Source organism: Mustela nivalis (genome assembly GCF_964662115.1).
Source record: "Mustela nivalis genome assembly, chromosome: 7".
Lineage (NCBI taxonomy): Eukaryota > Metazoa > Chordata > Mammalia > Carnivora > Mustelidae > Mustela > Mustela nivalis.
In genome coordinates this window covers 4,288,045-4,305,891 of record NC_139026.1, presented here as the reverse complement: position 1 = coordinate 4,305,891, position 17,847 = coordinate 4,288,045, and the positions used below count along the sequence as shown (strand labels likewise).

At 57.6% G+C, this 17,847-nt stretch overlaps 1 protein-coding gene across 8 annotated transcripts in view; it reads right to left on the bottom strand.

Annotated features, from left to right (window-relative positions):
- PHF21B (PHD finger protein 21B) overlaps positions 1-17,847 on the bottom strand; it is an 82,926-nt gene that overhangs the window by 12,298 nt on the left and 52,781 nt on the right. For 5 of the 8 annotated variants that reach the window (XR_014314030.1, XM_082739825.1, XM_082739823.1 and 2 more), the window contains 3 exons: positions 12,454-12,546; positions 9,746-10,096; positions 7,480-7,620 (listed from right to left, as the gene is read on the bottom strand). Coding sequence is in view for 5 of the 8 variants with exons in the window: in XM_082739825.1 (XP_082595951.1) it covers positions 7,480-7,620; positions 9,746-10,096; positions 12,454-12,546 (585 nt within the window). In the remaining 3 variants the exon portion in view is untranslated. Of the gene's footprint in view, positions 1-7,479; positions 7,621-9,745; positions 10,097-12,453; positions 12,547-17,664; positions 17,762-17,847 lie in introns of all 8 variants that reach the window. The other 3 variants (XR_014314031.1, XR_014314032.1, XM_082739826.1) reach the window with 3 other exon arrangements.

The window sequence follows — 17,847 nt, the reverse complement described above, 5'->3', positions numbered from 1 at the left end:
CACCTACCGTCCGTCCGTCCCAGGACCCCACCGCGACCCCACGCTACAGTAAGTTGCTGTGTCCCCTTAGCTCCTCGGGGCTGTGCCAGATTCTCAGGTTGTCCTGGTCATCAGTGACCTTGACCGCTTAGAGCTTGGGCTGGGCAGGAAGGACACCCCTCAGCTGGGACCGGTCTGATGGTTTCTCGTGATGAGACTGGGTTATGGGCTTGGGGGCGGGAGACCACAGAGGGGAACCCCTTCGCAGCCCACTGTATCCGGGAACACGTCAGCCGTGTGACTCCTCTGTCGCACGCTGCCCTCGATCGTGGGGCTGGGGCGTCGCCCTCTCCATGACACATCCCCTCTCTGTCCCCCGTCCACACTGTCCTCGTCGGGAGGACTCACACTTCAGGAGGTAGGAACAGTGCTTTTTTTGGCCACGCAGATGGAAAAACTTGGGTGTAGTGGAATTTACCAGTCTTCTCTTTCATAGTCTGGCTTTTTTTTTTTTTTTAAAGATTTTATTTATTTGAGAGAGAGACAGTGAGAGAGAGCATGAGTGAGGAGAAGGTCAAAGAGCGAAGCAGACTCCCCATGGAGCTGGGAGCCTGATGCGGGACTCGATCTCAGGACTCTGGGATCATGACCTGAGCCGAAGGCAGTCGTCCAACCAACTGAGCCACCCAGGCGTCCCAACACAGTCTGGGTTTTTGAATCTTGCGTACAGACTCAGGTTACAAAGCAAGCTGCCTGTGTTTTATTGTAGAACCTAACTTCACTGTTTACATTGATTTCATTATTACTATTTGTAAGTAGGCTCCACGCCCAACGTGGGGCTCAGACTCACAACCCTGAGACCGAGAGTCCCATGGCCACCAACCGAGTCTGCTGGAGGCCCTCATGGTTCACATTCAAATTTTTGATTTGGAGTTGACCCTGGGGTCAACGCTTGTGAAGGATGGATTCCTTTCATTCCATCCTGCATTGGTTTCTTCCAATCCCACTTATTGAAAACTCCATCATTCCACTTTTTGCTGGTTGAAGGAGCCCTTCTAATCATATACTGAATGATCCTGAGTCTCTGTGGTTCTTTCCATGCCTCCTCTCCCATTCCTAGCTGTGCGGGAATGACGGTGACACCTTTGGTCCCCAGGCGTCACGGGGTTCTGGCAGAATTCGAACCCTTTCCCTGCTCTTCCTGTTCAGCGTTTCTTTGGGTCTTCTTGCGAAACTCAGAAACCATGAAGGACACCGAGGTGTGTTTACTGGGATGATGTGAAAATGATAATACATTAACTCGGGTCATGATGATAACTTTCGGACATAAAATTTTCCTTTCTGGAACCACGGTGCGCCTCTCCGTTCTTCTGCCTTTGGGGGTTTCAAACGTACCCTCCAGTGGCTGTCCACTGTTGTTAGTGTGTTGATTTTTATTTTTTTTATTTTTTTAGTTATTCATTTGAGAGAAAGAGAGAGAGAGTGAGAGCAGGGGGTAGGTACAGAAGGAGGGGAGAAGCAGACTCAACGCGGAGCAGGGAGTCTGATGTAGGGCTGGATCCCAGGACCCCGAGATCACGACCTGAGCTGAAGGCAGAGGCTCAACCCACTGAGCCATCCAGGCGCCCCTAGAGTTTTTTTTCCCCTTTTCTTAAGAAAGGGAGAGAGAGAGATACCTCTAGAGAGAGAGAGAGGGAGAGAGAATTTCAAGGGGTTCCCTGCTGAGCACAAAGTCCAATGTGGGGTTCGATCTCTCGACCTCAAGATCATGACCTGACTGGAAATCAAGAGTCTGGGCACTCAACCAACCGAGTCCCCCAGATGCCCCAATCCCAGGTATTTTTATCTTGTTGCTGCTACCACAAGGAGGAGTGCCGGTGAGGCTTCTAACACCCTGCTCTGCATGTCTGTGACAATTATCGTTGGTTTGCATTAATATTAACCCTGCTGTGCCCGATTCTGTCCGGAGTAGTTTTGTTTTTGTTTAATTGATTCTCTTGGGTTTTCTACATCATTTCAAATAGTGACTGCCTGCTGTTCCTTTGCTTTTTTCTTTTTTTTTTTTTTCTCACTTCTGTGCTGTTCAACATAGTTCTACTCCTCGATCTATCTGCTTTCTGTGATCTTCTCTGAGTCACTGAAACCCTCAGCTACTACAGAGAAGCCCGGCCGAGAGCTCACGCTGCCTCCCACCTTCTCCCGTGCCTTCCACGCGGGGTTACAGGGGAGGCCTTTGGACGTTGCTGGAAGAACATCGGATCTACAATCGGAGTTTCAGCTCCACTCGGGTCCCCCAGGTGCGGTGGTGCCCGGCGTGCTTCCTGCCTCTTGGCGGGGGGTGGGGGGGCAGGCCCACAGAGCAGCATCTCCCGAGTTCATGGGCAGACTTAAACCCTGGCATGCCCAGCCTTTTAGCTGGAAGGACAGCTGGGCTGGACATAAAGGCTCCCCTTTCTTTCTTCAGGATGGGGTAGGTATTGCTCTACCGTATTCTGGGCTTGAATGCTGCCGGGATTCTTCCCTGTGGAGTGACATGATCGCTTTTGCCCGGATGCCTTCCGGATGCTTCTGTGCTGGGTGATGGGGCAGTGTGGACCCTTGGCGCACGCGTTCATTTTCCCTGGTGCTCAGTACCCGGGACAGAGTCCGTTAACACGTACATAGTCTTTCTTCTTTGATTTCAGTCAACTTTTCTCAAATAAGGTTAAAAAAATTGGGATGCACCACCACGCCATAGAAAGGGGGGCCCGTCAACTCCTGGCAGGTGTGCACTCACATGAATGCAAGACTAACAAAATCATTAACGCGGCCACAGGGCAGATTCTGGGCTCCGGCAGATTCAGCCGATGGCAGTCCGGGCTGTGGTTTGGGGCCACCTGGCTTCAGTGCAGTTTCTGGGCCCTGGGGCACGGTGGCAGAGACTCTAGGAGAGCCCCCCAGTACCGGTGCCTGCCTCGCTGACCCCACCAGGAAAGACTGGACTGAGCAAAGACCAGCAATGTGGAGACCTTGCTCCCGGCTCCCGTCACCCCATCCTCCACAGGAGGTCACTTGAGTCCACACTGGCTGGAGGAAAGGAAATGGGAGAAAACTGCCTCCATGGAGAGAGCCAAACCCACACCAGCCGCCCACGTGGTGGGAAGCGCCACTTTATCTCCTCAGCTCCGTTAATTCTGGGCTCTGGCTCAGAAGCCTCCACTTATACGTCAGCTGGGTCCTCTTGGTTTAACTTCGTAGGGATCACTCTTGACTATTTAAAAACTCCTTCTTCCTTTTCTATTGTGTGTACTTTGCTCACTTGCTTCTGCCTCCTCCGTCCCTCACTGTGTCTTCTGCTGGGTCCAGGGCCCCCTGAGCTTATCCACTCAGATTTATTTCCGTGCATAATTCCAGCTCACGCTTCATTCTCTCTGGTATGGTGACCACTCAGCCTTCTCCTCCCCCGAACTAAGCCTTGTAACTTCTTCATTAGTGGTGATTCTTTTCTGTTCTCTTTCTTTGAATACATAGTAAGGTGTTGATTTTTTTTTTAATCTAGTGAGTATCCTTTATCTTATGGTAAAAATGCTCTCTTTCCCCTATTTTTTCCTTTGAATGGCTTTGCAATGATACTTTGCCCCATGCCTCCTTTTGTTAAAGGTCACTGAAGGAGGGGACTGTCCCTGGATCGGCTCTGCACAGGGGATGGTGGGAAGCAACTTAAAAGCTCCTTCGAGTGAATTGACTTCATTCCATTTATATTACAAATTATTGCTTCTTTCTCTGTATCTCTGTGCTGTATCTGTGGTGGTGTATTCTTTTGCTTATTTGTTTTTTGTTTTTCTGTAGGGTGGGTAGAACAGAGGAACAGGGAAAGAGAAAATCTTAAGCAGGCTCCATGACCAGCACATAGCCTGATGTGGGACTCGATCTCACGACCCTGAGATCATGACCTGAGCTGAAGTCAAGAACTGGACGCTGAACCGACTGAGCCTCCCAGGTGCCCCAAAAGCACCCGTTATCCCTGTTCACTCTGTCCAGTACCTTTTTAAATTTCAACAAATTACGTTCTTCATTCTCAGATTTTTCAAACCATTTTTATATTCACCCGATCTTACTTTGTTTTTCATGGTATTTTTTTGCTTCATTATTCCTTACTGAATTCAAGTGCATGCTATTCCTTTCTGAGAAAAATGTGCGTGAGTACCCTAAGTGTGCTTCCATGTCAGGCGTTGCTAGAGTACGCCACAAATTAACTCAGGTTCCAGACGCTGACTGTGCCTGCCATCCTTGGCAGGGGTTGCTGCCCAGATTCCAGAATTTTGTCCACAGGGTCATTATGGGTACAACTCCTTTTCCTCTTCCTTCTGCATTTCTGTCTTCTCTGCCTCCTGCTCACCCATCCCTTTGGGCAGGACTGCCATCCCCCTGGCCTTGCCTTCCTCCCCAGGGGCAGCTGTGGCCTCTGGCTCAGGTTGGCTCCTTTCTTTCTTGGAGAGCTTTTGGGAACTTCTGGCCTGGTCACTTTCACCCGAGCCCGGGGGCCTGGCTTCGGTCCTGCTCACTGCTTGTGTTTCTGGGAAACAGCCATAAACAGCTGTCTTTCTGTCGCCAGCCAGACCCCGAGACCTGACCTCGAATCCACCCTTGAATCCACTTGAACTCGATAACCTCTCTTCTTCCCCAAGCTCTTCTTTTGGGATTACCTCTTAACTCAGGCAAATATGACCCGAAACTGCCCCTTGGTGGGATGGCCACTGCCCTGGACCATCTGAACCAAACTTGGCCCACACCTGCCCAGATGGGCCACGGAGCGAGAGTGCTCCATGAGAGAACCCAAACGATTACAGAGCTAACAAAGATCTCTGCTCACGGAGGAGCCCCAGCCGCATGTACATAACATACAATGTACGTACAGACGTGTTCCTTCAACACGTGTGTGTGACCTCATGCTCGCCTCTACAAATGATGACAAGGCTTCCCCATCTAAATATTCATCCTAACCCTAAACAAAAGGTACCCATTCACCCTGTCTTAGGGAGTCACTGCATGGAAAGTGACTCCCTGTGACCTCCTTATTTGCTGCAAATAAAGTTGACTTTGTGCGATCACTCCGCCTGGCGCAGCTAATTTGCCAAGAAGTGAACTCATGTTGCTTTGGTTACATTCTAACATTTTATCTGCTGTTGCTGTCATGTGCAGTGGAGTGCTACGTCAGGAGCCCAAGCCCCCCTTGATGGGTTTCAAGAAGGGGAGGGTGACTCGGTTATTTCTGAATTTTAGGAAAATCTTTCCAGCTGCCTGGAGAACACATGGGGAGCGACCCCATGCGGGGGCAGGAACAGGGACTGTGGTAACAGGCATGGCGTGGAGCGAAGGAGCATGTGTGTGCACACCTCTTGCCCGGGGAGGTGGCTGGGCCCTTGTTCTGGCTGTCCCCCTGCAAGGCACATGCTGGTCTGAGGGTGGCCACAGTCTCAGTCGGATGCTGCCTGAGGCCAGGATAATGGGTGGCACAGAAAAGGCCACAGTTCTGTCCTAAAGGCCATGGACCTTGAAACAGGGAAGAGTGGGCAGAGCCTTGGAGTTGTCCTGGGTGCTGGTAAACTTGAGGCTCCTTTCCACCACCAGACTGGCCTGCCATGGGCTTGCTCATGCAGCCCCGGGAGCCACCGACTGTCACCAGCTACCTCTGGGCTCCAAAGGGCTCATCTGAGGAAGTTTCTGGAGCAGCTGCCACTCTGGCCTCAAGGGCTCCTGACCTGGGTTCTTCATGAACAGGTTTCAAAGACGCCACCAAGCCCCGCGTCAGCACCACACAATGCTCCCAGACCTCTTTAAAAAGAAAGTTTAATAAGGATTTTTACGCCAGGACATGTTGTAATTACAAGTTCTATGTAAGTCATTACATGTATTTACACTAATTATGTTGTTAAATGTAATTATGCTAATTGTATAAACGCACCATAGCTGGATTCCATGTACTTTGGGAGAGCGCAGAGGATCCACCCAGAAAACCTACGACGGAGCAGTGGGCGCGAGGCAGCCCCGCGGGAGGATGGAGGGGTGCGTGGGGGAGCCTCGGGCTGCAAGCTGGCCTGGGGCTCACCGTGCAGACGGCAGGTGCTCCCACGGCACCAAGGGATGGAACTGAGTGCCTCTGGAGATCAACGGGGCTGGGGGCGCAGACCAAACTTTGTTGCATCTCAGCCTCAGCGAGTGGTGGGCTCTGACTCCCTGCAGGCTTTTTGGACACTCTCCTGCTCCAAGACATTCTGTGGCTCCCCAGTGCCCAGGGTCTAAAGTTCCACCTTGGCAGCCTGCATGCGGGTCCTCCAGGATGAGGCTCTGGTGCCCCTCAAGCTGTGTTCAGAATTTCTCATGCGTTCGTGCTGCCCGGGCTCCCAGTAGACCAGCTGACTCCCCTGAGCCTGCCAAGGGCCTTCCCACCTTCCACGTGACTGCCTGGGGAGCGCCCTCTGCACCATACACCGTCCCCCACACCTCTGCCTCTCTGTTGAGGCCCCACCTGCTCCCTGGGCCCTGCCGACCCCAGCCCTCCTCTGCAGAGCCTTCGCCGGTCCTCCTGGCTGCAAACACGCTCTCCCCTTCTCCCCCAGCTCTGGATTTGCGATTCTCTGACGACGCTTGAGTTTTTTTAGCCAAAGCTGAAGTCCTACTGGTCATACCAGGAGCAGCGAGGTCCCCTAGGGCCAGGACTCTATCTGCCCCATCTCGGCATCCCAAGCCTCAGCACGGAACCTGGCACCCAGCCAACCCTAAGACGTGTCTGATGAATGATGAAGGGATGAAAGACTGACTTCTTCCGATACCGACAGCATATTGATAAAAAGAATCCTTAGGAGCTCTAGGAGCCCCATGGGGCCTCTTCTGCCCACTGAGGAGAGGTGGTCAGGGAAGGCTGCCTGGAGAAGGGGACGTGTGAAGTAAATCTTACAGAATGAATGAGTATTGGGTAGGGAGAGAAGGGGGGGCCCAGGTGAGGCCAAATGCATGGGAAAAGGCCCAAAGCATTGACTGTGACCCAGGAGGGCAGAGGACACAAGAGGAACACAAGAGGGGTCACCTGCTAGAACCAGAAGTTACCAAAGAGCTACTGGCCTCTACACCCCCACAGAGCAGGGGCTTCTGTGCTAACCATGGATTAGGACAGCACCACGAGGGCCCACATATCCCTCCTCCCTCCGGGGGTAGGTGGGGAGATGGCATGAATGCACAATTTCTGGGAAGTTCTATAGGTACTTTCAGGAGTCAGCTGCCTCTCCCGCGCCAGCCCTGGCTGCAGCTGACTTCTAAAGCATCTGCGGTCTCGCTCTGCCTGCCCTCAGATGCCCAAGAGTGGCCACAGGCAGGGAAAAGAGGCAGCGTCACGGCAGCGCCACGTGGTGCCAAGAGCCCTGCCTCCTGCCGGAGGAGACCCTGAGCCACGGATCCTCCCGGCTGGGCCCTGCGCTGTTGTCCCCGCCTCCCACAGCGACGCCCAGAGCCCAGCCACCCTACCTCGGGGTTCTCCTGGCTCGGGGGCCGGTCCTCCTCCTTCTTTTTGGTCGCCTGAGCTCCCTGAGATGGCTCCTCCGTGGGCGGCCGCGGCTCCGCCGTGCTCTCGGGCTGCGTCTGCACCTGAGGCTGGATGATGATGACCTGGAAGGCGGGGCAGGGGTGCGGGGTGAGGGGGGCAGCCGCAGAGGGAGAGGGGAGCTGGGAGGGCCGGACCGGCGTGGGACCTTGGAAGGCAGGGTTACAGAGCAACGAGGCAGCCTGCACCAAGCCCTCCGGTCCAGCAGGCGCCTGCACCCGGGGTGGGCGCCTCCAGACAACCCTTTAGGCAGGAGGGTCTGCCTGAGAATGAGCCTGGCTGCCTAGAACCCCGAGGGGACTGGGTTTAGTCCTGTGCTACCGCATCACAGCTGTGTGACCTCAGGGCGGTCACTTTGCCTCTCTGAGCCTCACCTTCCTCGCAATCCTCCCTCCAGGGCAGTGGTGAAGACTCAGGAAGCAAAGACTCAGGAGAGCTTGGTTTCTTCATCCCGAGCTCAAGTGCAGCGAAACTGAGGCCAAGAGGGCTCAGCTTTGCCACCTGAGGTCATCAGGGGTCTGTCCGGGTACACTGCCCGGTCTGTCCCCTCCCCAGCCTGCCGTGTGCCCGAGGCTTTCAAACATGGCCTGGGGAGTAGGGGTGGGGAAGGGGGAGGTGGACTCCAGATCCTGCTCAGCACGGCCCAGAGTGGCCCTACGTTGTCAGCTGTCCTCGGGGGTCACGGCCATTGTTTGGTTTGATGGAAGGGTCTGAGGCCGAGAACCTGAAAACAGCTTACACAGCCCAGCCGCTCCCTGCGGCAGACGCCCCTCCATCGGGGCCTCGATGGCTTTATTCATCTTTTGGACGGGAAACTGGGGAGGAACCATAATCTCTCCTGGATCCAGGGGAAGGAATTCACCAGGAACAGTCAACCAGGGTTGCACCCAAGCCAAGAATAACCTGACCTTGTATTTTTTTCCCCTAAGAATGTGACCATCTTGTGAATTTGAGGCTTCTAAACAGGAAGGAAAAAAGGCACCCATTTTCCTGCTCACTTATGGGAGACTCTTTGCTCTTCTTTTTATCACAATTTTAAATCCTTAGAATTCTCTGGATGGAAAAAAAAATGTCCCTCTTTATATTCATAGGAAGAAAACCATTAAGATCCCCAGTAGAAAATGGCAAAAAATATTCTCAAACATGTCACACAGAAGGAGACAGAATTCTTGAAAAGTATGGGGGAAACATCCAAGCTTCCTAATAACCCAAGGAATTCAACTTTGAACAGCGAGCATCTGTTTGCACCAATTAAATGAGCAAAACGTGTTTAAAATGACAGCCCTGAATGCTGGTGAGCTTGCAGTGAAAAGGGCACATGCATCCTACAAAAGGCACCCCACAGACACCCGCTAAGTGCGCCCGGGGACCAGGTACGGTCCCGAAGAGCGGCTCCCCATCCTGGGATGACGGAGAACCCCCAGGGCTCCCGTCCACAGGTGGGAGGACCCAGAAGCGTAGTGCGCCCAGACACACACCGTGTGCCGTAAAAATCTGGGCACTCGGAAGTGGAGCACCAGCTTTCGGGCTGGGAATTAGGAGGGACGCTGGCCCCAGACAAGAGGGGGTGCAGCCTGGCAGGCCCCAAACTGGGCACAGAGGAAAGGAGGCTAAGAGAGGTGGTACCTTCCTCGCAGCCCCACAGCCCCGAAGGCCTGACCTTACAACCTCCACGAGCTCAGAGGGGGACAGGGAGAGGACCTCAGTCTCCTTTTAAATCTCGGCAAGAAATCACGGACTTTCCATTCGGGCCCTGGGCTTTCCCCAAAGTCCTCGGCTATCCGACCACACCAGCCAGAGGCCCTGCCAGCACAGGCATCGTCTGGCCACACTTCCTACTGGTTAATTCATGATTCCGAAGAGGAAAGTAATTCACTCACGGACCAGTCCTCCTTTTTCCCCTGGTGTTCACCGTCCAGCCGTGCATTCCCTCAGTGACACACACACTCTCCTGCATCGTGTCACACACCTGTCGACCCGTACCCCCCCCCCCGCCCCGCTCACACCGCCCTCCGACCGCCGGGTCGCTGGCTCCCTCCGTACTCCTCCGCAGCCCAGTCTTGCCAGCGTGGACACCCTCGGGGACCGCCCACTCACACCCCATTCATTCGAGGGCTTCTGGGTCCTTCCGCCAACCGCGCACCCGCTCTGCTGGGGCAGCCGCCTCCCGGTGAGCCGGCACACACCCACCTTCTTGTCGGCGCTGATGAGGAGGGGCTGGACCTTGACGCTGTCGCTGACCACAGACACCGCGGTGCTGGGGGCGATGGCGGCGGCATTGCTGGGGGCGGTGGAGATGATGGCGTAAGCCACCCCGGCACTGCTCAGGGGAGAGGCGACGGCGGCGGGCTCAGCGAGGGCCTGGGGCTGGCTGCCGGGCGCTGGCACATGGCTCACGGTGTTGTTGGCGGTGGGGAGGGCTGGGCTGGGGTTCTTGATACTGACCACGGTGGCCTTCTGGAACGTCGGGGGCTGCTTGGGCGGCCGGTCCCGGCCTGGGGTGATGGGGAGGCTGTCTGGAATCAGAGTCTTTGGCCTAACCTGGGGAGGGAGGGACAGGGGCACGGTCACAGACACACAAGCAGGCAGAGGGGGCGGCCCTGAACAGACCCGGCACTCGGGACAGATGTCCCCTCCCCAGGCACTGACACGGCCAGGCTCAGAGACCTCCCACGCTAGAGGGGAGGGGACAGCAGCGGAGAGGCCCTGAGGCTCATCTCTGGGCCCGAGCCCGTTCAGCTCAACTCAGACAAAACGGTGAAGAACCGGGGAGGGGGATGGGAAAGCTGCCCGTGGACCAGTCAGGGGCCCTCTGACTCCAGCTGCAAAGCAGCAAGCTCCCTCTGACGCCAGAAGCCCAGAGCACTGTTGCTGGGATGGTGACCAGGAGAGGCCGTGGGGGCTCTTGGCCCGGCTCGGTGGGCTCCTTGGTCTGGGCGGGGCATGCAGTGAGTTAAAGCCGGTGCGGGCGGCTAGGACGTGGTTAGGCCAGGGCTCCGGACGGCTCGATCTGGGCCGATCACCCCTCCAGCGCCCGTGGTGTCGGGCACGCACCTCCTCGGTGCGCCGGGGGGTTGGGGGGGCACACACAAAGTGTTGTGTGCGTCCCAGCATTCCTGTGACCAGAAACGAGCCTCACGCCGACCCCGTGAGATCTGCGCCAGGGCCACCTCCTTGCGGACGAGCAGGCCGAAGAGGACTTGCCCTGCCTTGCTCATGTGAGCCCCGCTGTGACCGCACTGCCAAGCTGCCATGCGGCCGATTCTACAGATGAGCAAACGGAGGCCTGGAGAGGAAGTGACTGAGCCCCGGAGAAAACGATGCCCCAGACGTCACTGCTGGGGCAGCGGGACGCGCACTCAGGACTCCCACAGGCCTGCCTTGTGTCCACGAGGGCTGGCGGTGTCGGCCACACCCATCACCCTCACCCATCACCAGTGACCCCGTGGAGGGAGGGGTCAGGGTGGCTCCCTCGGGGCTCTCTGACCTGGGGTAGGTCATGTCAGGTGCCCTGGGCCCCTCAGCAGGCCGGCATCCTATCTGCCTGCTCCTCTCCAGGGTCCGCTGCCGAGCTGGCCTCTGTGCAAGGGTTCCTCCCTTCCCCTTCCAGGTAGGGTCTCCACCACAAGGGCCTCCCACCATCAGGGGACCCGCCAAGTCGTATAATCCTGTCCTGCTCTGTCCTTGGGATCAGGATCAGAGCCTGACACCAACACCAATACTGAACGTGGGAACCTCGGACGGCCGCCAACTTGGGGACAGCTGTGCTCGGACTCTGCAGCGGACAGGTGGGGACAGATGGGGAGAGGGCTGGTTAAGGAGAATCACCCGCTGTGAGGTCAAGGGAGGCAGGAACTCTGCTGTCGGTCCCTCCTACCCCGGTCACTCTGGGTTCAACACCATGTGACCCCAACTCTGCACGTCGGGGAGCTGTGCCCAGGCTGCAGGGGCTGGGCTCTAAGCACAGGGGCCTCCAACCCAGAAAAAACCTATTCAGGGGACCCCAGAGCTCGTGACTTTCAGCTGGTGCCACTTGGAGACAAGCTGGGTGCAGACCCAGGCCAGGCCTCCTCCCACGGGGGCCCCTCGGGGGCCTTCCCTGCCCTCCATGCTCTCTTCCTTCTCTGGGCCTGGTGGGAGTCAGCACAGGTGGGTTCCTGGGAAAGGCTGCCCCTCGGACAAGAGCTGCCGTGCATCACCCCCGAGCGTGGGGCGTCTGTCAGGAACTGTCCTCACCTCCAAGCCCCCAGTGTATAGAGTACACAGCACGCGCTCAACAAGACTGAGCGCTGGTTAATCGCCAGCAGGCGTAGTCTCACGGGCACCGGGCCACCTGATTCAGCTTCATGGCCACCAAGGAGGCCCCTGCACCAGCCCCTCTGCAGGAGGGAAGACTCAGCCCAGGAAGGTTAAGAGGCTGAAGCGTGGAGCCCGGTCAAGGATGCCGTGGACGGGACCCAGGGCGCCTGGCGCGGCATCTCGCTGCCTCCCCAGATGAACCATCTTATGCAGGGTTTCCTGCACTGTCTAAACCTGACTCCGACCCAGGGTTCAGAAGCTCTATTACCTCGTGACCCCTCCCAGAAATAAGCTCACCAAACCACACTGAAGGTGCGTCTTGATATTTTGTCGTACTCTAGTCTGCCTTTGTTTATTCCATTAAAGAAAAGAAAAAATCCTGGGTCCTGACCCACTGAAATGATTTTGCAATTCCTCATGATAAAAACCGGGTCTCACCGAAACGGGTCTCCTCCTCTGAAGGGCAGATGAATCAGGACCGTGAAGGGACATGCCCAAGCAGGTCCTTGCCCAGTGCAGTGGCCACCTCAAACCTCAGTGCTTGGGGGCTGGGGACAGACAGACAGATTCCCCCCGGGGCCCTCCCATGAGCTGCTTACCTGAGGTAGCACCGCCGCTCCTTGCCCGGCCAGCCTCTGCAAGGAGCTGACCTGAGGACCTGTGACAGGCACTGCAGTGATGGCTCCCAAAGCCTGGAAGACAGGAGGGAGCACTGAGCCGGGACCGGGACGCTGCGCGGAGGCCACCGGGGCTACCTGGCAGGTGCATGACTCCCGCCACCTGGCTGTATGGGGGACAGCACCCTGGAGGCATAAACTGGGCTACATCAGGCGTTCACAACCATGGAAGTATGTTTTTGTCACACAGAACATTCTGGAAGCCAGAGAAAGAAACAGGATGGCACCGTCCCAAAGACACTTGGCCCTTGGCTTCCTTTTTTACAAGTAAGGATTTTTTATATCGATACCCGTCTACTAAAAAACCAACGAAAATTAACGTTAATCCATACCTTGCTCCATTATTTTTAAAAACAACAACAAAATGGAACAGAGACCTAAAGGTAGAGCCTAGAAAACTAGAAGAATGACAAAACTAGAAAAAAGACACAGAAGAAAAATCTGTGGGACTCTAGGTTAGGCAGAGAGCCTTAGCTGTGACCCCAATACTCAGACCATAGAAGACAAATCAACGACCTGGACGACAGGAGAATTTAGGAGCTCCTGAAGCTTATATGTGAATAGAGTGCAAAGCCCCGGACCGGGAACACACACTTGCGAGTCACGTGTCTGACAGAGACTGGCACCTGGTCTGCACAGAAGAGCTCTCAAAATGCCATAATCACAGGGGTGCCTGGGGGGCTCAGTCATTGAGCGTCTGCCTTCAGCTCAGGTCATGATCCCGGGGGCCTGGGATGGAGCTCGGCAGGAAGCCCGCTCCCCCCTCTCCCTCTGCCCCTCCCTCCAGCTTGTGCTCCCTCCCCACACCTCAAACACAAACACAGTCATCAAAGAACAACCCAATTAAAACAACCAACACAAGATTTGAGCAGACACTTCGCGAGGGAAGACGCGCACACGACAAGATGCCACCAGCGTGAGGTATTAGGGAAATGCGAGTTAAAACCAGGGCGAGGGCCCACGACCACCTCCTCGCCTCCTGACGGCCGCATTCGGAAAGACGGCCCGCATCAGGAGTTGGCGCTCACGTACGGCAGCTCGGCCACTGCCCTTGGGAACATAAAATGATACAAGAACACGGCAGAACAGCTCGGCCATTTCTCAGAAAATTCAACGTACGTATACTGCTATGGGCTGAATGTTTGTATTTCCCTCCCCAAAATTCTTGTGCTGAAATTCTGAGGCCCCTGGGGGTGATGGATGTGGACAAGGAGCCTTGAGAGGGGATGGGTCATGGAGGCTTGCCCCCCCTCCGCGGGCAGCGGGTAGATAGGTCAAGGAGGGGCTTAAGCCAGGAGGGCGGAGCCTTACGAACGGAAGGGGATCTATGTCTTGTAAAAACAAGGCTCCAAGGGGACCAGAAGCCCCTGGCCCCAAGGGACGCAGTGAGAAGTCTGCCAGCGCCAAGAGGGCCCTTGCCCGAGCACAGATCTGGAGCGTCCGTGGGGGACGTGCCGCAGCAGACCAGCCCGGGAATGCTGGCACCAGCTCTGCTGCAGCGGCCTGGCACGGGAACGGGCCACAGCCCGACAGCCAGTGCCACCTGCAGAGGAATGTCACTCGGCGACCCAAAGGAAGGAGCTGCCGATACCCCAGCGGCAGGGAGGAACCTCGGGACGATCCGGCTGAAGGGAGGGAGCGAGGCACGAAATTTTTTTAAAAAGGAGGACAGGTGACAGGATGCCGTTGCTATACAACTCCAGAAGCAGCAAACGGATCTCCAGGAGCTGGGAGACGGGTCAGGGGTTAAGAGGAGGTGGGGGGATGGGAGGAACAGATGATGCAAGACACTGGGCACCTGTTCACCCTCTTGATCCTGGTGCCAGTTTCGTCCGTCCCCGGAGGACACGGCGGAGCGGCCACGAACCACGGGGCAGCTTCTCCGATTGTGGGGCGGCGCCTCCCGCCTCTCGGATTTGCCACCTGCCCCACGGGGGCTCGCGTCCTTCAAGCCCGCTGCCCGCCTCGCTGCGCGGGGCCAAACCCCCACGGGTCGCTGGGAATCCGCTGCGGACATTTGTCAGAACACAGCTTTACGTGCAAGGCGGAGAGCACGGAAGCAGACGTGGTCCCCCCGTGAGGACGCCTCTCGCTCCCGTCCTCCGTCTCGCGGTCCGACGCCCACATTTTTAAAGATTCTGCTCCACCTTCCGCGAGGGGGCGAGTGTAGAAGGTTCTGCCGTCCCCGGCGCAGGCCTGCGGGCGAACCGGCATCACTCTCGGATCCCTGGGCCGACCCAGGCGTGCCCGGGTGGAGGCAGGCACAGAGCCCCGTCTGACTCCCGAGCTTCCAGGGCCTTCTGCCAACCGGGGCACCACAGGCTGAGAGGAAGCCGGCCTGTTCCCTCTCGCAGGCTCTGCATCAGAGTCCCACACGGGGTGCTAGATGTCACCAGGGAACGATGCTGTATGGTCCCAGGGGAGCAAGGGACGCCGGCATAGATGGGGCTGGACAGAAGACCCTGGGTGGCAGAACTAGGCAAACACACGTCCATCACCGACAGAAACCGAAGAACAGGCGCCCATCGACTTTCCCTGGGAATTCCGCCGGCTTGGATGCCCCCCAAGCAAGTCCCCCAGATGCCGCCTGCCTCTGAGGGGCGGGGAAGCCCTTGCAGATGAGAGCTGAGCGCCGCCGTGTGTCTCTTCTGCGGCTGTCCCTGTGCACAGCCCTTCGTGCCTCTGGGTGTCCACTCTGGTGCACGTGTCTCTGTCCCGGGCACTCTTCCGGCTCTCTGCCCATGCGCCCGGGGCTCCAAGCCCTTCATTCCCGGTCGGCACTTACCTCTCTACCACGCTGGGGACCTCCATCCGCGCGCACCTTAGGAATTTACCATCAGGGAGCAGAAGGACGGGGACCCAGAGAGACTCGGGTGGATGGAAGCGGCTGGATGGAGGCAGAGGCCCGAGGTCGGGATGGGTAGCGGCGGGGGGGGAAGGTCGGGGAACTTTGCTGACCTCATTCTCCACACTCCGTTATCGAGAGACACAATAAGCCATGGACGCCTGGGAGCCACCCACAGAACAAACGGCCTTCACCTGCGGACCCCATCAGCGGAAACACCGTCGGACTCCACCGTACCCCAGCCTGACGGCAGCTGGCGTGCTGCTGCCGGGGCCGAGCTGGTGCCTGACCACGCCACGGCATGTTGGGGTCCCTCTGTGCCAGGGCATCGGGAGGGGCCCTGGACACGGGACGGCTCCCGGGTCGAAGCCCAAAGTCCCGGGCTTTTAGGAGGAGTCTGCTACCCAGCGGGGCTGCCAAGCCGGGTCCCTCCACTTCCCGCTTCTGGGAACGGTGCATTTCGTCCGGGAACACCGGCGAACACCCCGCCCGAGGCAGGCTTCGGGCCCTCTCCCGGCCCATCTACTCGCGTCTCTCTGAGGTCGGGCCCCGGAGTGCGGTCTTCCACGTCCTTACAAAGCTTTAATTAACGAGCTGAAAGGACATTTTATCTGGCAGGGGCTGACCTTTCTGCTCCGCGTCTAAATTTATCGATACCAGCAGAAACAATCACCTCGGCAGCTCCTTCACGAGCCTCACGCAGTTTATAGCCACACTTGCGTCAAGATAAACGAGCTCCCGAGCACTGCACTTACCGCTCTAAGCATCTTAATAGGAGAAAAAAGGGCCATAAAAGTCAAAGATAACTTCAAATTTTTCCTGCATCGGTGGAGTCCCTGGGGCAGCCTCAGAGAAGCTCTGACGCGGCCAGACAGGTATCGGGGTCACCGCTGCCTGTCCACGTGCTGGGGACAGGCTGGCTCTGACACCAACGGCACGTGACCCCCAGGATCTCTGTGGTCCCGGGAACTGAGTGGTGGGCCCGGCCTCGCAACAGCTGCTCCATCCCAGCCCCAGACCTGACGGATCAGAACCGGCTTGTACCTCTCGGCTCCCCCGCGGGGATGGCAGCTTCTGGTAGGCCCAGAGCCCAGGTTCTGGCCCAAGCGGGAACGCGGTGAAGGTGTGGGAGGTCCGTCATCAGACAGGGACGGTCTCAGGCCTCCAGGGCCCAACCCAGTGACCCTGCCAGCGGCGCTCAGGCGGCTGCCCAGGGACGGGGCCTCTTCTTCACACCTGCAGTGACGGCCACGCAGAGTCTCGCGAACGCAGTGGGCCCGCCACCCGGTACCCCCACGGGCAGCAGACCTGAGCCCACTCTCCGTCCACATGCAAACTTGCTCCCCGCCCTCCAAAACAACTCCAGGCCTCACAGAGCTGCTCTCTCAATGGGACCAACGGGGTTTCTGAGGTCGCCCCGTCCCTGCCGTGTAAATGTGTTCCCGAAGGAGACAGAAATCCAGCCGTGGGGGCTGCCCCGCCTCCAGGACAGAAGTGGACAACCCAGGCAGCTCCGAGCCAGGAATGGTGCAGGGGGCGCGGGCACGGGGTCCCAGGAGCCTCTCCCCCACACCACTTCAGGGACAGGAGGGACAGGGGGGAGGAGGAACAACCAGCACAAGTACTGGCCGGGTGGCAGGGTTGTGTGTGTACGGTGTGGCCAGTGACCAGAACGGAAAGTGACCCTGTGAGGGGGACCGAGACGAGGCCGGGTCACAGGGTGACCCTTAAGGACCTCAGAATTCATCACAGGAGCAGTGGCCCCGTGGAAGGAGGGTACACTGCCAAGAGACGGGCGTGGCTTGAACCTTATCTGAACCGATGTGTCACAGACGAGGGAACAGGCCAGTGGGGCTATGGTTTGTCGGGCACCCGGGTCAGTGAACGGCAGAGCCAGGGTCCGGGTGGGGCCTCCCCTACAGCCCTCTGCCCAGTGTGGACCTACTGTGGACCCAGGGGTAGGAGCTGCCCGGGGCCCCCTGCCTGTGTCCACACATGTCCCCTGTGACCTCCACTCACCTCAGCTGGGAGGGCACTGTCCAGGAGGGGACACCAGGAGGTCTAGAATGCCCCCTGCTGTGACACAGCTCTGAGGACAGCAGGGAGGCCATGGTCCTGCTTCCCGCACCCCACGCGGCTCCCACCTCCCACAGCTGGGTGGAAAAGCGGGGTGGTGGCCCTGGGCCTCCAGAGCCACCCAAAAGCCCCCCGGGAGGTGGCCTGGCCTCCCGCCCCTCCACGTGAGCCGCGTGGTTGTGTGTCTTCTCCGCTTGTGATTTTCCTCTCACCTTCCGAGAGTGGCCGCGACGTGGGGCAAACAACACAACAGACCGCCAACGTCGGGAAGCGCCAATACACAGGAATACAACCGAGGCACCACTTTCGCTGTGGGGGGAAGCGGTTTACTACGCACCAGTGAACTCCAGCAGCCGCCTTTACCGCTGCGGGGGAGGACCCGGGGAACTCTGCGT